General features: G+C 64.2%; 2 protein-coding genes across 15 annotated transcripts in view; one reads left to right on the plus strand and one right to left on the minus strand.

Moving 5' to 3' along the window:
* The window catches only part of CPSF1 (cleavage and polyadenylation specific factor 1), a 69,794-nt gene extending 68,009 nt beyond the window's left edge, over positions 1–1,785 (plus strand). For 6 of the 9 annotated variants that reach the window (XM_085572715.1, XM_085572716.1, XM_085572714.1 and 3 more), the window contains one exon: positions 1,463–1,785. In XM_085572715.1, the coding sequence (XP_085428841.1) occupies positions 1,463–1,785 (323 nt within the window). The remainder of the gene's footprint in view (positions 1–1,462) is intronic. The other 3 variants (XR_014953177.1, XR_014953176.1, XM_085572717.1) reach the window with 1 other exon arrangement.
* ADCK5 (aarF domain containing kinase 5) lies at positions 1,670–18,692 on the minus strand. Of its 6 annotated transcripts, none has more exons than XM_085572726.1 (15): positions 18,660–18,692; positions 17,200–17,258; positions 16,509–16,628; positions 15,466–15,541; positions 13,836–14,036; positions 12,958–13,098; positions 12,223–12,279; positions 10,692–10,793; positions 8,560–8,643; positions 7,830–7,911; positions 7,040–7,118; positions 6,835–6,926; positions 5,548–5,672; positions 3,868–3,969; positions 1,670–3,038 (listed from the first exon to the last, which is right to left on the minus strand). In XM_085572726.1, exons 1-15 carry the CDS (start codon positions 18,675–18,677, stop codon positions 2,622–2,624), a joined length of 1,755 nt encoding a protein of 584 aa, XP_085428852.1. In that variant the 5' UTR covers positions 18,678–18,692; the 3' UTR covers positions 1,670–2,621. The 6 variants fall into 6 exon arrangements, with proteins under 6 accessions (XP_085428852.1, XP_085428849.1, XP_085428850.1 ...); XM_085572723.1 differs by having other exon boundaries at positions 10,692–10,823; positions 12,166–12,279; XM_085572724.1 differs by having other exon boundaries at positions 5,548–5,956; positions 10,692–10,823; positions 12,166–12,279.
* Positions 18,693–19,089: the final 397 nt, after the last annotated feature.

The following is a 19,089-nucleotide window of genomic DNA, read 5'->3' on the forward strand; positions in this document are numbered from 1 at the left end:
GTGAGGTTGGGACAGGTGAATTTGGGACAGGTGAGGTGGGACAGGTGATGTTGGACAGGTGAGGTTGGGACAGGTGAGTTTGGGACAGGTGAGGTTGGACAGGTGAGGTTGGACAGGTGAGGTTGGGACAGGTGAATTTGGGACAGGTGAATTTGAGACAGGTGAGGTTGGACAGGTGAGTTTGGGACAGGTAAATTTGGGAGAGGTGAGGTTGGACAGGTGAGGTTGGGACAGGTGAGGTGGGACAGGTGAATTTGGGACAGGTGAATTTGGGACAGGTGAATTTGGGACAGGTGAGGTTGGACAGGTGAGGTTGGAACAGGTGAGGTGGGACAGGTGAGTTTGGGACAGGTGAGGTGGGACAGGTGAATTTGGGACAGGTGAGGTTGGACAGGTGAATTTTGGACAGGTAAATTTGGGACTGGTGAATTTGGACAGGTGAGGTTGGGACAGGTGAGGTTGGAACAGGTGAATTTGGGACAGGTGAGGTTGGACAGGTGAGGTTGGGACAGGTGAATTTGGGACAGGTGAGGTTGGACAGGTGAATTTTGGACAGGTGAATTTGGGACAGGTGAATTTGGGACAGGTGAGGTTGGACAGGTGAATTTTGGACAGGTGAATTTGGGACAGGTGAATTTGGGACAGGTGAGGTTGGGACAGGTGAATTTGGGACAGGTGAGGTTGGACAGGTGAATTTTGGACAGGTAAATTTGGGACTGGTGAATTTGGACAGGTGAGGTTGGACAGGTGAGGTTGGGACAGGTGAATTTGAGACAGGTGAGGTTGGACAGGTAAATTTTGGACAGGTAAATTTGGGACAGGTGAGGTTGGACAGGTGAATTTTGGACAGGTGAGGTTGGACAGGTGAGGTTGGACAGGTGAATTTTGGACAGGTGAGGTTGGACAGGTGAATTTTGGACAGGTGAGGTTGGACAGGTGAGGTTGGACAGGTGAGTTTGGGACAGGTGAGGTGGGACAGGTGAATTTGGGACAGGTGAATTTGGGACAGGTGAGGTTGGACAGGTGAGGTTGGGACAGGTGAATTTGGGACAGGTGAGGTTGGACAGGTAAATTTTGGACAGGTAAATTTGGGACTGGTGAATTTGGACAGGTGAGGTGGGACAGGTGAAGTTGGACAGGTGAATTTTGGACAGGTGAGGTTGGACAGGTGAGGTTGGACAGGTGAGGTTGGACAGGTGAATTTGGGACAGGTAAATTTGGGACAGGTGAGGTTGGACAGGTGAATTTTGGACAGGTGAGGTTGGACAGGTGAGGTTGGACAGGTGAATTTTGGACAGGTAAATTTGGGACTGGTGAATTTGGACAGGTGAGGTTGGACAGGTGAGGTTGGGACAGGTGAATTTGGGACAGGTGAGGTTGGACAGGTGAATTTTGGACAGGTAAATTTGGGACAGGTAAATTTGGGACAGGTGAGCCCCTGACCCCCTCCCCTCCCCCACAGATCCTGGACGACCTCCTGGAGATCGACCGAGTCACCGCCCACTTCTGAGGGACCCAAAACCCCCAAAAATCACCCCAAAAAAATCCCCCAAAAATCCCCAAAATCCAAAATCCCAAAAACTCCCCAAAAATCCCCCAAAAATCCCTCAAAAATCCCCCAAAAATCCCCCGAAAAACTCCCCGTTTGTAATAAAACACAATTCTCAACTCCGGTTTTGGGGTTTATTTGGGGGATTTGGGGAAAATTTTGGGGAAGGATTTTGGGGGGTTTGGGAAAAGGTTTTGGGGTCATTTCAGGGGATTTTGTGTAAAATTTTGGGGTAATTTTAGGGAATTTCTGGAAAAGGTTTTGGGGTAATTTCAGGGGGTTTTGGGGTAATTTTAGGGAATTTTGGGGTAAGATTTTGGGGTAAATCCAGGGGATTTGGGGTTCACAGTGGCTTTGGGGTTTCACAGTGAATTTTGGGGAGGGGGTTTTGGGATTTTTGGTATTTTCGGGGTGATTTTTTTTTTTTTGGGTGGGTTTCGGGGTTTTTTTGGGTTTTTAGGTGAGGTTCGGCCGCTTCCCCAAAATTTTTGGGTTGTCTTTCAGGAATTTTTGGGGGCGTTTTTCTCTTTTCCAGGCGTTTGTGGGGTTTTTTTTTTGTGTTTTTTGGGGTGTTTCAGGGTATTTTTGGGGTGTTCCCAGCCGCTTTTTGGGGTATTTTTGGGTATTTTTAGTGTGCTCCAGGCCGGGTTTTGGGTATTTTTGGGGGTTTTGGGATATTTTGGGATTTCTGGGGTGTTCCGAGCCGGTTTTTGGGTATTTTTGGGGTGCTCCAGATGGTTTTTGGGGTGCTTCCAGCCGTTTTTGGCTATTTTTGGGGTGCTCCGGCCATTTTTAGGGTATTTTTGGGGTGCTCCAGCTGGTTTTTGGTGTATTTTTTGGTTTTTTGGGTGTTTTTGGGGTGCTTCCAGCCGTTTTTGGGTATTTCTGGGGCGCTGCAGCCGCTTTTGGGTATTTTTGGGGTGCTCCAGCTGGTTTTGGGTATTTTTGGGGTGCTCCGGCCGTTTCTGGGGTATTTTGGGTTATTTTTGGGTATTTCTGGGGCACTCCGGCCGTTTTTTGGGTTATTTTTGGGTATTTCTGGGGCGCTCCGGCCGTTTCTGGGGTATTTTGGTTATTTTTGGGTATTTTGGGGGCGCTCCGGCCGTTTTCGGGGTATTTTTGGGGTGTTTGGGGGTGATTTTTGGGGTGGTTCCAGCCGCTTTGGGGGTATTTTTGGGGTGTTTTGGGGTGATTTTCGGGGCGCTCCAGCCGTTTCTGGGGTATTTTGGGTTATTTTGGGGTATTTTTGGGGTGCTCCGGCCGTTTCTGGGGTATTTTGGGTTATTTTTGGGTATTTTTGGGGTGCTCCGGCCGTTTTGGGGGTATTTTTGGGGTGTTTTGGGGTGATTTTTGGGGTGGTTCCAGCCGCTTTGGGGCGCCCCCTCAGGCGCGCAGCAGCAACTGCAGCTGCTCCGCCCCGGGCAGCGCCCCCCAGCGGCCGAGCAGCCGCAGCGCCGCCGCCTCCAGCCGGAACCGCAGCCACGCCCACCTGGGGGACGCGTGACGTCACGGGGGGGAGGGGACACACCTGGGGGGGACACACCTGGGGGGGGACACCTGGGGGGGGACATACCTGGGGGGAGGGGGACACACCTGGGGGGGGGACACACCTGGGCGGGGGGGGACACACCTGGGGGGGGAGGGGACACACCGGGGGGGGGACATACCTGGGGGGAGGGGGACACACCGGGGGGGGGACACACCTGGTGGGGGAGGGGACACACCTGGGGGGGACACACCTGGGCGGGGGGGGACACACCTGGGGGGGGGGACACACCTGGGGGGGGGACACACACCCCAGCTCCTCCCCCACACCCGAGACCCTCACCTGAGCCCCTCCCCTTCACCTGAGCCCCTCCCCCTCACCTGAGCCCCTCCCCCAGCCCCTCCCCTCCCCTCCCCCCTCACCGCAGCTCCAGCTCGAAGCGCAGCCTGTCCCAGCCCCTCCCCCAGCCCCTCCTCAGCCCCTCCCCCAGCCCTGAGCCCCTCCCCCAGCTCCTCCCCTCCCCCACCCCTCAGCCCCACCCCTCAGCCCCTCCCCCCCCTCACCGCAGCTGCAGCTCGAAGCGCAGCCTGTCCCAGCCCCTCCCCCAGCCCTGAGCCCCTCCCCAGCCCCTCCCCCAGCCCCTCCCCCAGCCCCTCCCCTCCCCCCCCTCACCGCAGCTCCAGCTCGAAGCGCAGCCGGTCCCAGCCCCTCCCCCAGCCCCTCCCCCACCCCTCAGCCCCTCCCCCCCCACCGCAGCTCCAGCTCGAAGCGCAGCCTGTCCCAGCCCCTCCCCAGCCCCTCCCCCAGCCCCTCCCCTCCCCTCCCCCCTCACCGCAGCTCCAGCTCGAAGCGCAGCCGGTCCCAGCCCAGCCGCAGCCGCTGCCACACGGACCCGCCGGGACCCGCCCGGAGGCGGCGCCAGCCGCGCACGGCGCTGGGGAGGGGCGGCGCCTCAGAGCCCCGGGACCCCCGGGACCCCCGGGACCCACCGGGGACCACAGGGACCCCAGGGACCCACCGGGGACCACAGGGACCCACCGGGACCCCCGGGACCCCCCGGGACCCCCCGGGACCCCCAGGGACCCACCGGGACCTCCAGGGACCACGAGGGACACCCCAGGGACACCCAGGGACCCCCCAGGGACACCCAGGGACCACAGGGACACCCAAGGACACCCCGGGACCCCCCGGGACCCCCCAGGGACCACATGGACCCCCCGGGACCACAGCGACCCCCAGGGACCCCCCAGGGACCCCCGGGACCCCCAGGGACCCTGACACACGCGTGTGGCACACACACAGACACACAGACACACACACACACACGCCTGGCACACACAGAAACACACACACGTGTTACACACACACACACATACTGTCACGCACACGCATACACATGTGTCACACACACAGACGTGTCATACACACACACACACACACACACACGTGGCACACACAGGCACACACACACGTGGCACACACACACACACTGTCGCACATACCCACACATACTGTCACACACACACACAGATGCGTCATACATGTCACTCACATGTCCCACGCGTGTCTCACCTGCGCGCCATGATGCCGTGCCGGTCCGCGGGCTCGCCCATGGCGCCGTGCACGCTGCGCACACGCACACAGATGTCACACGCACACTCACGTGTCACTCACATGTCACTCACATGTCCCACGCGTGTCTCACCTGCGCGCCATGATGCCGTGTCTGTCCGCGGGCGCGCCCATGGCGCCGTGCACGCTGCGCACACACACACAGATGTCACACGCACACTCACATGTCACTCACATGTCCCACACATGTCTCACCTGCGCGCCATGATGCCGTGTCGGTCCGCGGGCGCGCCCATGGCGCCGTGCACGCTGCGCACACACACACACAGATGTCACACGCACACTCACATGTCACTCACATGTCACTCACATGACACACGCGTGTCTCACCTGCGCGCCATGATGCCGTGCCGGTCCGCGGGCGCGCCCATGGCGCCGTGCACGCTGCGCACACACACACAGATGTCACCCGCACACTCACGTGTCACTCACACGCACACTCACATGTCACTCACATGTCACTCACATGACACACGCGTGTCTCACCTGCGCGCCATGATGCCGTGCCGGTCCGCGGGCGCGCCCATGGCGCCGTGCACGCTGCGCACGCGCACACACAGATGTCACACAGTCACTCACATGTCACTCACATGTCCCACGCGTGTCTCACCTGCGCGCCATGATGCCGTGCCGGTCCGCGGGCGCGCCCATGGCGCCGTGCACGCTGCGCACGCGCACACACAGCTGTCACACGCACACTCACATGTCACTCACGTGTCACTCACATGTCACTCACATGACACACGCGTGTCTCACCTGCGCGCCATGATGCCGTGTCTGTCCGCGGGCGCGCCCATGGCGCCGTGCACGCTGCGCACACACACACACAGATGTCACACAGTCACTCACATGTCACTCACATGTCCCACGCGTGTCTCACCTGCGCGCCATGATGCCGTGTCTGTCCGCGGGCGCGCCCATGGCGCCGTGCACGCTGCGCACCGTGTTGATGTTGCGGAACACGAGCAGCATGGGCCGGGGCAGCGCGCGCAGCACGCGCAGCACCTGCGGGAAGCGCCGCGCCGCCATGCCACGCATGTAGCCGCGCTCGGCCGCGCTCAGCCGCCCCTCGGGCCCGCCCAGCAGCGGCGCCCGCAGCGCCGGGGCACCCATGGGTGCGCCCGGGTGAGCCTCGGCCGTGCCCGGGGCACCCACGGGCGCACTCTGGGCCCCCTCAGGTGTGCCCGGGGCACCCATGGGTGCGCCCAGGTGAGCCCCCTGCGGGCCCAGCAGGGCCGAGTGGCGGCTCAGGGGTCGCTGCATCAGCATCTCGCAGAAGAGGAAATAATCTGGGGGGCACAGGGGAGGCTCCGGTGACCCCCAGGTGCCCCCCAGGTGTGCCATGGGGTGCCCAGGTACCCCCCAGGTGTGCCCAGGTACCCCCCAGGTGTGCCCAGGTGTCCCCCAGGTACCCCCCCAGTACCCCCAGGTGTGCCCAGGTGTGCCCAGGTGTCCCCCAGGTAACCCCCAGGTACCCCCAGGTACCCCCCAGGTGCTCCCAGCTGTGCCCAGGTGCCCCCAGGTGCCCCCAGGTGTGCCCAGATGTGCCCAGGTGTGCCCAGGTGTGCCCAGGTGCCCCCTCAAGGTGAATTTCGGGGTTCCCCCCCCAAACCCCAAAATTTGGGTCCCTCCCTCCTCTCACACCTGGATTTTGGGGTTCCCCACCCCATTTTGGGGCTCATTTTGGGGTCCCTCAGGGCTATTTTGGGGTCGGTTTTTGGGGCTTTTTGGGGCTGTTTTGGGGTCAGTTTTTGGGGTCCCTCGGGGTTATTTTGGGGCTGTTTTGGGGTCAGTTTTTGGGGTCCCTCGGGGTTATTTTGGGGTCGGTTTTGGGGTGCCTCAGGGCCATTTTGGGGTCAGGTTTTGGGGTGCCTCAGGGCCATTTTGGGGTCGGTTTTGGGGTGCCTCAGGGCCATTTTGGGGTCCGTTTTTGGGGTCCCTCGGGGTTATTTTGGGGTCGGTTTTGGGGTGCCTCAGGGCCATTTTGGGGTCAGTTTTTGGGGTCCCTCGGGGCTATTTTGGGGCTGTTTTGGGGTCAGTTTTTGGGGTCCCTCGGGGTTATTTTGGGGCTGTTTTGGGGTCAGTTTTTGGGGTCCCTCGGGGTTATTTTGGGGCTGTTTTGGGGTGCCTCAGGGCCATTTTGGGGTTCGTTTTTGGGGTGCCTCACCCTGCACCCCCAGTTCCGCCGCCCGCTCCCTCATGCCCTCGCGGTCCCGCAGCACGATCGCTCTCCAGAGCCCGCACAGCGCCAGCCGGTCCCTGGGGGGGGGCACGGGATTTTGGGGTTCCCTCGGGGATTTTGGGGTCCCCCCGGGGATTTTGGGGTCCCCCCGGCTGATTTTTGGGGTCCCCGGCAGTTTGGGGGCGCTCACCTCTCGCTCAGGGTCTCGTACAAGCCGTGGTCCAGCAGCACCAGCTGCGCCCGCCCGTCGGGGCCGCGCCGCACCAGCACTGCCGGGGGGATTTTGGGGGGACCCCTCGGTTTTTGGGGGACCCCCACCCCATTTTCGGGACCCCCCCCTTTTTTGGGGACCCTCCCCTTTCAATTTTGGGGTCCCTCTCGTTGGGTTTTCCTCCTTCTCTTTTGGGGACCCCCCTCTTTTTCGGGATCCCGTATTTTTGGCGTTCCCTCCCTTTTTAGGGGACCCCCACTTTTTGGGGGACCCCCACCCAATTTCGGAACCCCTCCCCTTTTTGGGGACCCTCCCCTTCATTTTTTGGGGTTCCTCTCTTTGGGTTTTCCTCCTTTTTTAGGGACCCTGTCTGTTTTGGGATCCCGTATTTTTGGGGTTCCACTATTTTTGGGGACCCCTCGGTTTTTGGAGGACCCCCACCCCATTTTCGGGACCCCCCCCCCCTTTTTGGGGACCCTCCCCTGTAATTTTTTGGGGTCCCACTCTTCGGGTTTTCCTCCTTCTTTTTTGGGGACCCCCTCATTTTTGAGTTTTCCTTTTTTTGGCCTTTCCCTTTTTTTGGGGGTCCCCGTCCATTTTTGGGGTACACCCCCATTTCGGGGTTTTGGGGTCCCCCCTCCCAGTTTTGGGATCTCCCCCAGTTTTGGGTTCCCCTCCCCGTTTGGGGTCCCCCAATTTTGGAGTCTCCCCGAATTTTGGGGTCCCCCTGCCGATTTTGGGGTCCCCCCAAATTTTGGGGTGCCCGTACTGTTGCCGGGGTGCGGATCCGCGTGGATGAAGCCGGTGTAGAAAATCTGCTCGGCGAACACCTGGATCAGCTTCTCTGCGGTCTGCGGGATTTGGGGGTTCAGGGGGACCCCAAAAACCCCAAAATCCACCCAAAAATTCCCTAAAACCCCCTGGATCAGCTTCTCTGAGGTCTGCGGGATTTGGGGGTTCAGGGGCACCCCAAAAACCCCAAAATCAACCCAAAAACCCCACAATCCACCCAAAAATCCCCTGGATCAGCTTCTCTGTGGTCTGCGGGATTTGGGGGTTCAGGGGGACCCCAAAAAACCCAAAATCCGCCCCAAAAATCCCCCGGGACCCCCAAACTGAGATCACAGACTCCCAGCCCCCAAATCCCCTGGGACGTTTGTCCCCAGGGCAGGAGGGGACAGGGACACCCGGGACCCCCCTGGGGACACTTGGGACCCCCCTGGGGACACTTGGGACCCCTCTGGGGACCCCTAAATTTATTTCGGGACCCCCCAAATTCCCCCAGGACCCCCAAATTGAAACCACGGACCCCCAGCCCCAGCCCCCAAATCCCCTGGGACGTTTGTCCCCAAGGTGGGAGGGGACAGGGACACCCGGGACCCTCCTGGGGACACCCCAAAACCCCCCGGGGACACCCAAACCCCTTTTGGGGACCCCCAAATTTATCTGGGGACCCCCAAACCCCCCGGGACCCCCAAACCCTGGGACCCCTCACTGACGTCTCGCAGGCCCAGCCCCAGCGCCCGGATCCCCTCCAGGTTGGTGATCTTGCAGCCCTCGCAGAAATCGGCCGTGAGCACCCGCTGGGGACAGGGGGGGACATTGGGGACATTGGGGACATTGGGGACATTGGGGGGACATTGGGGGACATTGGGGACATTGGGGACATTGGGGGGACATTGGGGGGACATTGGGGGGACATTGGGGACATTGGGGACATTGGGGACATTGGGGACATTGGGGGGACATTGGGGACATTGGGGACATTGGGGACATTGGGGACATTGGGGACATTGGGGGGACATTGGGGGACATTGGGGGACATTGGGGACATTGGGGACATTGGGGGGACATTGGGGGGACATTGGGGACATTGGGGGACATTGGGGACATTGGGGACATTGGGGACATTGGGGGACATTGGGGACATTGGGGACATTGGGGGGACATTGGGGACATTGGGGACATTGGGGACATTGGGGACATTGGGGGGACATTGGGGGGACATTGGGGACATTGGGGGACATTGGGGACATTGGGGACATTGGGGACATTGGGGACATTGGGGGACATTGGGGACATTGGGGACATTGGGGACATTGGGGACATTGGGGACATTGGGGGACATTGGGGGGACATTGGGGACATTGGGGACATTGGGGACATTGGGGGGACATTGGGGGGACATTGGGGACATTGGGGACATTGGGGACATTGGGGACATTGGGGGGACATTGGGGACATTGGGGACATTGGGGACACTGGCGACATTGGGGGGACATTGGGGACATTGGGGACACTGAGGGGACATTGGGGGGACATTGGGGGGACATTGGGGACATTGGGGACATTGGGGACATTGGGGACATTGGGGACACTGGGGACATTGGGGACATTGGGGACATTGGGGGGACATTGGGGACACTGGGGACATTGGGGACATTGGGGACATTGGGGGACATTGGGGACACTGGGGGACATTGGGGGACATTGGGGACATTGGGGGACATTGGGGACACTGAGGGGACATCGGGGACATTGGGGACATTGGGGGACATTGGGGACATTGGGGGACATTGGGGACACTGAGGGGACATCGGGGACATTGGGGACATTGGGGACATTGGGGACATTGGGGACATTGGGGACATTGGGGGGACATTGGGGACATTGGGGGGACATTGGGGACATTGGGGGACATTGGGGGACATTGGGGACACTGAGGGGACATCGGGGACATTGGGGACATTGGGGGACATTGGGGGACATTGGGGGGACATTGGGGGGACATTGGGGACACTGAGGGGACATTGGGGACATTGGGGGGACATTGGGGGGACATTGGGGACATTGGGGACATTGGGGGGACATTGGGGACATTGGGGGACATTGGGGACATTGGGGACAGGGGGACATTGGGGGGACATTGGGGACATTGGGGACATTGGGGACATTGGGGGGACATTGGGGGGACATTGGGGACATTGGGGACATTGGGGACATTGGGGGGATTGGGGGGACATTGGGGACATTGGGGGGACACTGGGGGACATTGGGGACATTGGGGGGACATTGGGGACATTGGGGACATTGGGGACATTGGGGACATTGGGGGGACATTGGGGGGACATTGGGGACATTGGGGGGACATTGGGGACATTGGGGGGACATTGGGGACATTGGGGACATTGGGGGGACATTGGGGACATTGGGGACATTGGGGACATTGGGGACAGGGGGACACTGGGGGGACATTGGGGTTCCAGGTGTCCCCGAGGTGTCACTGCAGGTGACCCCTGGCCCCTCCCTGTCCCCGCCCGCTGCCACCGCCGGCTGCTCCTGTCCCTGTGCCCACCTCGCTGCGGTGCCCAGGTGTGCCCAGGTGTGTCCCAGGTGTGCCAGGTGTGTCCCATGTGTGCCCAGGTGTGTCCTAGCTGTACCCAGCTGTACCCAGGTGTGCCCAAGTGTGTCCCAGCTGTGCCCAGGTGTGTCTGTGGATATCCCCAGGTGTGCCCAGGTGCCCCCAGATGTACACAGGTGTGCCCAGGTCTATCCCAGGTGTGCCCAGGTGTGCCCAGCTGTCCCCAGGTGTATTTCCAGCTGTCCCCAGGTGTGCCCAGGTGTGCCTCACCTTGCTGCAGTGCCCCCAGTGCACGCGTGGCACCGTCACCCCCCGCAGGTGCCGCAGGTCGCGCCCGCAGCGCTCCGAGTTGCGCGCCTCGTTCTCGAAATCCAGCTCCAGCGCCAGCGTGCCCTTCAGCTCCTGCACAGGTGAGACAGGTGTGTGACACAGGTGTGTGACAGGTGTGTGACACTGCCAGCGTGCCCTTCAGCTCCTGCACAGGTGAGACAGGTGTGTGACACAGGTGTGTGACAGGTGTGTGACACTGCCAGCGTGCCCTTCAGCTCCTGCACAGGTGAGACAGGTGAGACAGGTGTGACAGGTGTGTGACAGGTGTGACACTGCCAGCGTGCCCTTCAGCTCCTGCACAGGTGGGACAGGTGTGTGACACAGGTGTGTGACAGGTGTGACACTGCCAGCGTGCCCTTCAGCTCCTGGGACAGGTGAGTGTGACACAGGTGTGCCCAGGTGCCCCCAGCTATGCCCAGGTGTGTCTGTAGCTCTGCCCAGGTGTATCTCAGGTGCCCCCACGGGTGCCCCCAGCTGTGTCCAGGTATGCACAGGTCTAGCCCAGCTGTGCCCAGGTGTGCCCCCAGGTGTGCCCAGGTGTGCCCACCTGCAGCACCCAGCCCAGGGCGAAGTCGGGGTGCAGGAACAGCACAGGGCAGGTGGGCGGGGCTGTGCCCAGGTGTGCCCAGGTGTGTCTGTGGCTATCCCAGGTGTGCCCAGGTGTATCTGTGGCTATCCCAGGTGCCCCCAGGTGTGCCCAGGTGCCCCCAGGTGTGCCCAGGTGTGTCTGTGGCTATCCCAGGTGCCCCCAGGTGTGCCCAGGTGTGCCCACCTGCAGCATCCAGCCCAGGACGAAGTCAGAGTGCAGGAACTGCACAGGGCAGGTGGGCGGGGCTGTGCCCAGGTGCCCCCAGGTGCCCCCAGGTGTGCCCAGGTGTGTCTGTGGATATCCCAGGTGTGCCCAGGTGAGTGCCCCAGGTGTGCCCAGGTGTGTCTGTGGTTATCCCAGGTGTGCCCAGGTGAGTGCCCCAGGTGTGCCCAGGTGTGTCTGTGGTTATCCCAGGTGTGCCCAGGTGTGCCCAGGTGTGCCCCCAGGTGTGCCCCCAGGTGTGCCCAGGTGTGCCCACCTGCAGCACCCAGCCCAGGGCGAAGTCGGGGTGCAGGAACTGCGCAGGGCAGGTGGGCGGGGCTGTGCCCAGGTGCCCCCAGGTGTGCCCAGGTGTGCCCAGCTGTGCCCAGGTGCCCCCAGGTGTGCCCACCTGCAGCACCCAGCCCAGGGCGAAGTCGGGGTGCAGGAACTGCACAGGGCAGGTGGGCGGGGCTGTGCCCAGGTGTGTCTGTGGATATCCCAGGTGTGCCCAGGTGTGTCTGTGGATATCCCAGGTGCCCCCAGGTGTGCCCAGGTGTGCCCAGGTGTGTCTGTGGTTATCCCAGGTGTGCCCAGCTGTGCCCAGGTGCCCCCAGGTGTGCCCACCTGCAGCACCCAGCCCAGGGCGAAGTCGGGGTGCAGGAACTGCACGAGGCGCAGGAGCAGCTCCAGGGTCCGGATGTCGCCCTCGAAGCGATCGCGCAGGTCCAGGTACTGCACCTGGGGGGGGGGGGGGTCACCTGGGGGGCTGGCACCGCCCCCTGCCCAGGTGTGCCACCCCCGGGTGTGCCCCCCCAGCACAGGTGTGCCCCCCTCCTCCAGGTGTACGTCCGCCAGGTGTGCCATCCCCAGGTGTGCCCCCCTCCTCCAGATGTGCCCCAGGTGCCCCAAGGTGTCTCCAGATGTCCCCAGGTGTACCCAGGTGTGCCCAGGTGGACCCCAGGTGCCCCTGAGTGTCCCCGAGTGTTCCCCAGGTGCCCCTGGGTGTGTCCCCCCAGGTGTTCCCCCCCTTCCCAGGTGTGCCCCCTCAGGTGTGCCCCCCTCCTCCAGGTGTGCCCCAAGTGTCCCCAAGTATGCCCCAGGTGTTCTCCAGGTGTGTCCCCAGGTACACGCAGGTGCCCCCAGGTATGCCCAGGTGTGCCCAGGTGTTCTCCAGGTGTGTCCCCAGGTACGCCCAGGTGCCCCCAGGTTTGCCCAGGTGTTCTCCAGGTGTGCCCCCAGGTATGCCCAGGTGCCCCCAGGTATGCCCAGGTGTGCCCAGGTGTTCTCCAGGTGTGCCCAGGTGTGCCCGGGTGCCCCAGGTGCCCCCAGGTTTGCCCAGGTGTTCTCCAGGTGTGTCCCCAGGTGTGCCCAGGTGTGCCCAGGTGTGCCCAGGTGCCCCAGGTGTGCCCCCCACACCTTGACAGCCACGGGGGTGCCGTCGGGCAGCGTCGCCCGGTGCACCTGGGCCAGGCTGGCGGCGGCCACGGGCTCGTAGTCGAAATCCCGGAACATTCCGGAAGGCGTGGTCTGGAAATCCTCCAGGAACAGCTCGTCCACCTGGGGACAGGTGAGGGACCCGGAGTCACCAGTGTCCCCAAAGTGTCCCCAAAATGTCCCCAATGTCCCCAAAATGTCCCCCCAATGTCCCCAATGTCCCCAATGTCCCCAAAATGTCCCCCAATGTCCCCCCAATGTCCCCCCAATGTCCCCCAATGTCCCCAATGTCCCCAATGTCCCCAATGTCCCCCCAATGTCCCCAATGTCCCCCAGTGTCCCCAATGTCCCCAATGTCCCCAATGTCCCCAATGTCCCCAATGTCCCCCCCAATGTCCCCAATGTCCCCAATGTCCCCAATGTCCCCAATGTCCCCAATGTCCCCAATGTCCCCCCCAATGTCCCCAATGTCCCCAATGTCCCCAATGTCCCCAATGTCCCCAATGTCCCCCCAATGTCCCCCAATGTCCCCAATGTCCCCCCAATGTCCCCAATGTCCCCAATGTCCCCAATGTCCCCCCAATGTCCCCAATGTCCCCAATGTCCCCAATGTCCCCAATGTCCCCAATGTCCCCAATGTCCCCCCCAATGTCCCCAATGTCCCCAATGTCCCCAATGTCCCCAATGTCCCCAATGTCCCCCCAATGTCCCCAATGTCCCCAATGTCCCCAATGTCCCCAATGTCCCCCCAATGTCCCCAATGTCCCCCCAATGTCCCCAATGTCCCCCCACTGTCCCCAATCCCCCCAACCCCCCCGCTGTCCCCATGTCCCCCTGTCCCGCCGGTGTCCCGGTGTCACCTCCCGGTGTCCCCGGGGGGTGGCGCTGTCCTCCAGGGGCCGCAGGCTGCGGGTCAGCTCCGGGGGCAGCAGGTGCTCCATGGCGCTCAGGCCCTGGCCCAGCTTCACGTACAGGCCCCCGTTGGAGAGCGCCCCCTGCAGGAGGCGCTGCCCCGCGCGGCGGTGGCACCGCGACATGGCTGACACATAGGTGGGGCTATCCTGGGGGGACACGGGTGGGACATGTGTGTGACATGTGTGTGGGACATGTGTGTGACAGGTGTGGGACATGGCCGCCACGTAGGTGGGGTTATCCTGGGGGGACACGGGTGGGACATGTGTGTGACACGTGTGGGACATGGCCGCCACGTAGGTGGGGTTATCCTGGGGGGACACGCGTGGGACATGTGTGTGACATGTGTGGGACATGTGTGGGACACGTGTGGGACATGGCCGCCACGTAGGTGGGGTTATCCTGGGGGGACACGGGTGGGACACGGGTGGGACACGTGTGGGACATGGCCGCCACGTAGGTGGGGCTATCCTGGGGGGACACGGGTGGGACATGTGTGTGACATGTGTGTAGGACACGTCTGAGACATGGCCGCCACGTAGGTGGGGTTATCCGGGGGGACACGCGTGGGACACGCGTGGGACATGTGTGTGACACGTGTGGGACATGGCCACCATGTAGGTGGGGTTATCCTGGGGGGACACGTGTGGGACATGTGTGTGACATGTGTGTGACACGTGTCGGACATGGCCGCCACGTAGGTGGGGTTATCCTGGGGGGACACGCGTGGGACATGTGTGTGACATGTGTGGGACATGTGTGGGACACGTGTGGGACATGGCCGCCACGTAGGTGGGGTTATCCTGGGGGGACACGTGTGGGACATGTGTGTGACATGTGTGTGACACGTGTGGGACATGTGTGTGACATGTGTGTGACACGTGTGGGACATGGCCGACACGTAGGTGGGGTTATCCTGGGGGGACACGGGTGGGACACGCGTGGGACATGTGTGGGACACGCGTGGGACATGTGTGTGACACATGTGGGACATGGCTGCCATGTAGGTGGGGTTATCCTGGGGGGACACGTGTGGGACACGCGTGGGACATGTGTGTGACATGTGTGTGACACGTGTGGGACACGTGTCTGACACAGATGTGACACGGCCAATACGTACCAGGGCCTGTCCTGCACAAATCCCCCCAGGAGCCCCCAAATCTCCCAAAATTCCTGTCCAAAATCCCCCCGGGACCCCCCAAATCCCCCCGGGACCCCCAGATCCCCCCTGGGACCCCCCAAATCCCCCCCGGGACCCCCAAATCCCCCCAGGACCCCCCAAATCCCCCCCAGGACCCCCCAAATCCCCCCGGGACCCCCAGATCCCCCCTGGGACCCCCCAAATCCCCCCCGGGACCCCCAAATCCCCCCAGGACCCCCCAAATCCCCCCCAGGACCCCCCAAATCCCCCCGGGCCCCCCCAAAATCCCCCCCGGGCCCCCCCAGATCCCCCCGGGACCCCCCAAATCCCCCCCGGGCCCCCCCAAATCCCCCCAGGACCCCCCAAATCCCCCCGGGACCCCCCAAATCCCCCTGGGACCCCCAAAACCCCCCCCAGGACCCCCCAAATCCCCCCACCTGCGCGAGGCCCCTCAGCTCCACCTTGGTGGTCCACCAGTAATCGAGGGAGATGCGGAGCCCCACCGAGAGCGACCTGGGACGGGGGGTCAGGGCACCCCAAAACCCACCCGGGACCCCCCGAGACCCCAAAACCCACCCGAGACCCCCCAAAACACACCCGGGACCCCCCAAAACCCACCCGAGACCCCCCAAAACACACCCGGGACCCCCCAAAACACACCCGGGACCCCCCTGAGACCCCAAAAACCCACCCGGGACCCCCCAAAACCCACCCGGGACCCCCCGAGACCCCAAAACCCACCCGGGACCCCCCAAAACCCACCCGGGACCCCAAAACCCACCCGGGACCCCAAAACCCACCCGGGACCCCCCGAGACCCCAAAGCCCACCCGGGACCCCCAAAAACCCACCCGGGACCCCCCGAGACCCCCCAAAACCCACCCGGGAACCCCCAAAACCCACCCGGGACCCCCAAAACCCACCCAGGACCCCCCTGAGACCCCAAAAACCCACCCGGGACCCCCAAAACCCACCCGGGACCCCAAAACCCACCCGGGACCCCCAAAACGCACCCGGGACCCCCCAAATCCCCCCCGGGACCCCCCAATCTCCCCGGGACCCCCCAATCTCCCCGGGACCCCCCAAACCCCCCGGGGACCCCCCAAATCCCCCCTGGGACCGCCCAAACCGCCCCCAGAACCCCCAAAATCCCCTCTGGGCCCCTCAAATTCCCTCCAAACCCACCCTGGGCCCCCCAAAATCCCCCCCGGGAGCCCCAAATTCCCCGTGGGACCCCCCAAATCCCCCCCAAATTCCCCCTTGGGGCCCCCAAATTCCTCCCAAACTCCCCCCTGGGACCCCCCAAATCCCCCCCGGGACCCCCCAAACCCCCCCGGGACCCCCCAAACCCCCCCATGGACCCCCCAAATCCCCCCACGGACCCCCCAAATCCCCCCCGGGACCCCCCAAACCCCCCCAGGACCCCCCAAATCCCCTCAAGAACCCCCCAAATCCCCCCCAGGACCCCCCAGACCCCCGACCTGCAGAACCGCGCCGTCCCCTCGAGCAGGAGCCGCGCCCGGCGGCGCCGGGGGGGAGGGGCCAGCGCCCATCCCCCCACGGCCAGAGACCCCCCCAGGGCCAGCGCGGCCAGCAGCGACCTGCGGGGTCAAAGGTCAGGGGTCAAAGGTCAGGGGTCAGAGACCCCCGAGGGCCAGCGTGGCCAGCAGGGACTTGCAGGGCAAAGGTCAGGGGTCAAAGGTCAGGGTCAGTGGTCAGATACCCCCCCAGGGCCAGCACGGCCAGCAGTGACCTGCGGGTCAAAGGTCAAGGGTCAAAGGTCAGGATCAGGGGTCAGGGGTCAAGGGTCAGGGGTCTGGGACCCTCCAAATCCCCACAGGGAGTCCCCCCAATTTGGGTGTGACCCCCCCCGACCACAATTTGGGTGGAGGTCCCCTCCCCCCCCTACCCCTCCCCCCAATTTTGGGTGGGGGTCCCTCCCCTCCCCCCCCGCCCCTCCCCCCAATTTTGGGTGGGGGTCCCTCCCCTCCCCCCCCGCCCCTCCCCCCAGTTTGGGTGGGGGTCCCTCCCCTCCCCCCCCGCCCCTCCCCCAATTTCAGGTGGGGGTCCCTCCCCCCCTGCCCCGCCCCCCAATTTAGGGGGTCCCTCCCCTCCCCCCCGCCCCTCCCCCCAGTTTGGGTGGGGGTCCCTCCCCCCGCCCCTCCCCCTCACCGCGGGGTCGCTCCGGGGCCGCTCCGGGGCCGGGGGTGGGGGAGGGGCAGCAGCCGCACCTGGGGGGGGGGAGGGGAAATTTTGGGGTCCCGGGGGGGTCCCGGTGACTCCGGGGGTGGGGGAGGGGCCCGAGAGGGGATCCCGGGGGGGTCCCGGGTGAGGGTCGGTGACATTGGGGGGGTCCCGGAATAGGGGGGGACAATTGGGGGGGGTCCCGGTGCCCGGGGGTGGGGGAGGGGCCCGTCCGGAGTTCCCGGGGGGGGTCCCGGTGACATCGGGGGGTCCCGGGTGGGGGTTGGTGACATTGGGGGGGTCCCGGAGGGGTCCCGGTGACATTGGGGGGATCCCGGGGGGGTCCCGGTAACTCCGGGGGGGTCCCAGGTGGGGGTTGGTGACATTGGGGGGGTCCCGGAATAGGGGGGGACAATTGGGGGGGGTCCCGGTGCCCGGGGGTGGGGGAGGGGCCCGTCCGGAGTTCCCGGGGGGGGTCCCGGTGACATTGGGGGGGTCCCGGGGGGGGGTTGGTGACATTTGGGGGGTCCCGGTGACTCCGGGGGTGGGGGAGGGGCCCCTGAGGAGTTCCCGGGGGGGGTCCCGGTAACTCCGGGGGGGTCCCGGGTGGGGGTTGGTGACATTTGGGGGGTCCCGGTGACTCCGGGGGGGTCCCGGAATAGGGGGGGACAATTGGGGGGGGTCCCGGTGCCCGGGGGTGGGGGAGGGGCCCCTGAGGAGTTCCCGGGGGGGGTCCCGGTGACATCGGGGGGTCCCCGGTGGGGGTTGGTGACATTTGGGGGGTCCCGGGGGGGTCCCGGTGACATTGGGGGGGTCCCGGGGGGGTCCCGGTAACTCCGGGGGGGTCCCAGGTGGGGGTTGGTGACATTTGGGGGGTCCCGGTGACTCCGGGGGTGGGGGAGGGGCCCCTGAGGAGTTCCCGGGGGGGGTCCCGGTGACATTGGGGGCGTCCCGGGGGGGTCCCGGTGCTCCGGGGGTGGGGGAGGGGCCTGTCCGGAGTTCCCGGGGGGGTCCCGGTGACTCCGGGGGGGTCCCGGGTGGGGGTTGGTGACATTGGGGGGGTCCCGGAGGGTCCCGGTGACATTTGGGGGGTCCCGGTGACTCCGGGGGTGGGGGAGGGGCCCCTGAGGAGTTCCCGGGGGGGTCCCGGTGACATTTGGGGGGTCCCGGGGGGGCGTCGGTGACATTTGGGGGGTCCCGGTGACATTTGGGGGGTCCCGGTGACTCCGGGGGTGGGGGAGGGGCCCGCCCGGAGTTCCCGGGGGGGGTCCCGGTCCCGGCGGAAGTTCCGGGAAGTTGCGGGGGGGGGTCCCGGGGTGGGGGAGGGGTCCCGGGGGGGGTCCCGGGGTGGGGGAGGGGTCCCGGGGGGGGTCCCGGGGTGGGGGAGGGGTCCCGGGGGGGTCCCGGGGTGGGGGAGGGGTCCCGGCGCTCCCCCCGCCCCCCCTCACCGCCCGCCGCAGCCCCATGGCCGCCGCCGCCGCCGGGCCACGCCCCCCGCGCGCGCTCATTGGCCGGCGGCCGCCGCGGCCACGCCCCCCGCGCCTCCCGATTGGCCGGGCGGGGCTAGGCCCCGCCCACCCCGCGCCGCCCCGTGCGGGGATTGGCTGGAGCGAGGCGCGAGCGGGAATGGGCAGAGGGGGCGTGGCCTGAGCGGCGGAGGGGGCGTGGCTAAGGCGAGGGGGCGTGGTTAAGCAAAGGTGGGTGTCTATGGAGGAGGGGGCGTGGCTATGGAGATGTGGGCGTGGCTATGGGAGAGGGGCGTGGCTATAGAAAAGGGGCGTGGTTTTAGAGGAGGGGGCGTGGCTATGGTGAAGGGGGCGTGGTTGTTGGTCAGTGGGCGTGGCTATTGAGGAGGGGGCGTGGTTTGCTGATTGTGGG

This window comes from Lonchura striata, chromosome 2 (assembly GCF_050655825.1).
Source record: "Lonchura striata isolate lonStrDom1 chromosome 2, ASM5065582v1, whole genome shotgun sequence".
NCBI classification, from domain to species: Eukaryota; Metazoa; Chordata; class Aves; order Passeriformes; family Estrildidae; genus Lonchura; species Lonchura striata.

Excerpts from the sequence above, each read along its gene's own strand:
- ADCK5 (XM_085572723.1), bottom strand. Across the intron at positions 12,280-12,957 it reads GCACCCCCGTGGCTGTCAAG|GTGCAGTACCTGGACCTGCG; the intron begins GTGTGGGGGGCA and ends CCCCCCCCCCAG. Across the intron at positions 8,644-10,691 it reads ACTGGGGGCACTGCAGCAAG|CGGGTGCTCACGGCCGATTT; the intron begins GTGAGGCACACC and ends CCCTGTCCCCAG.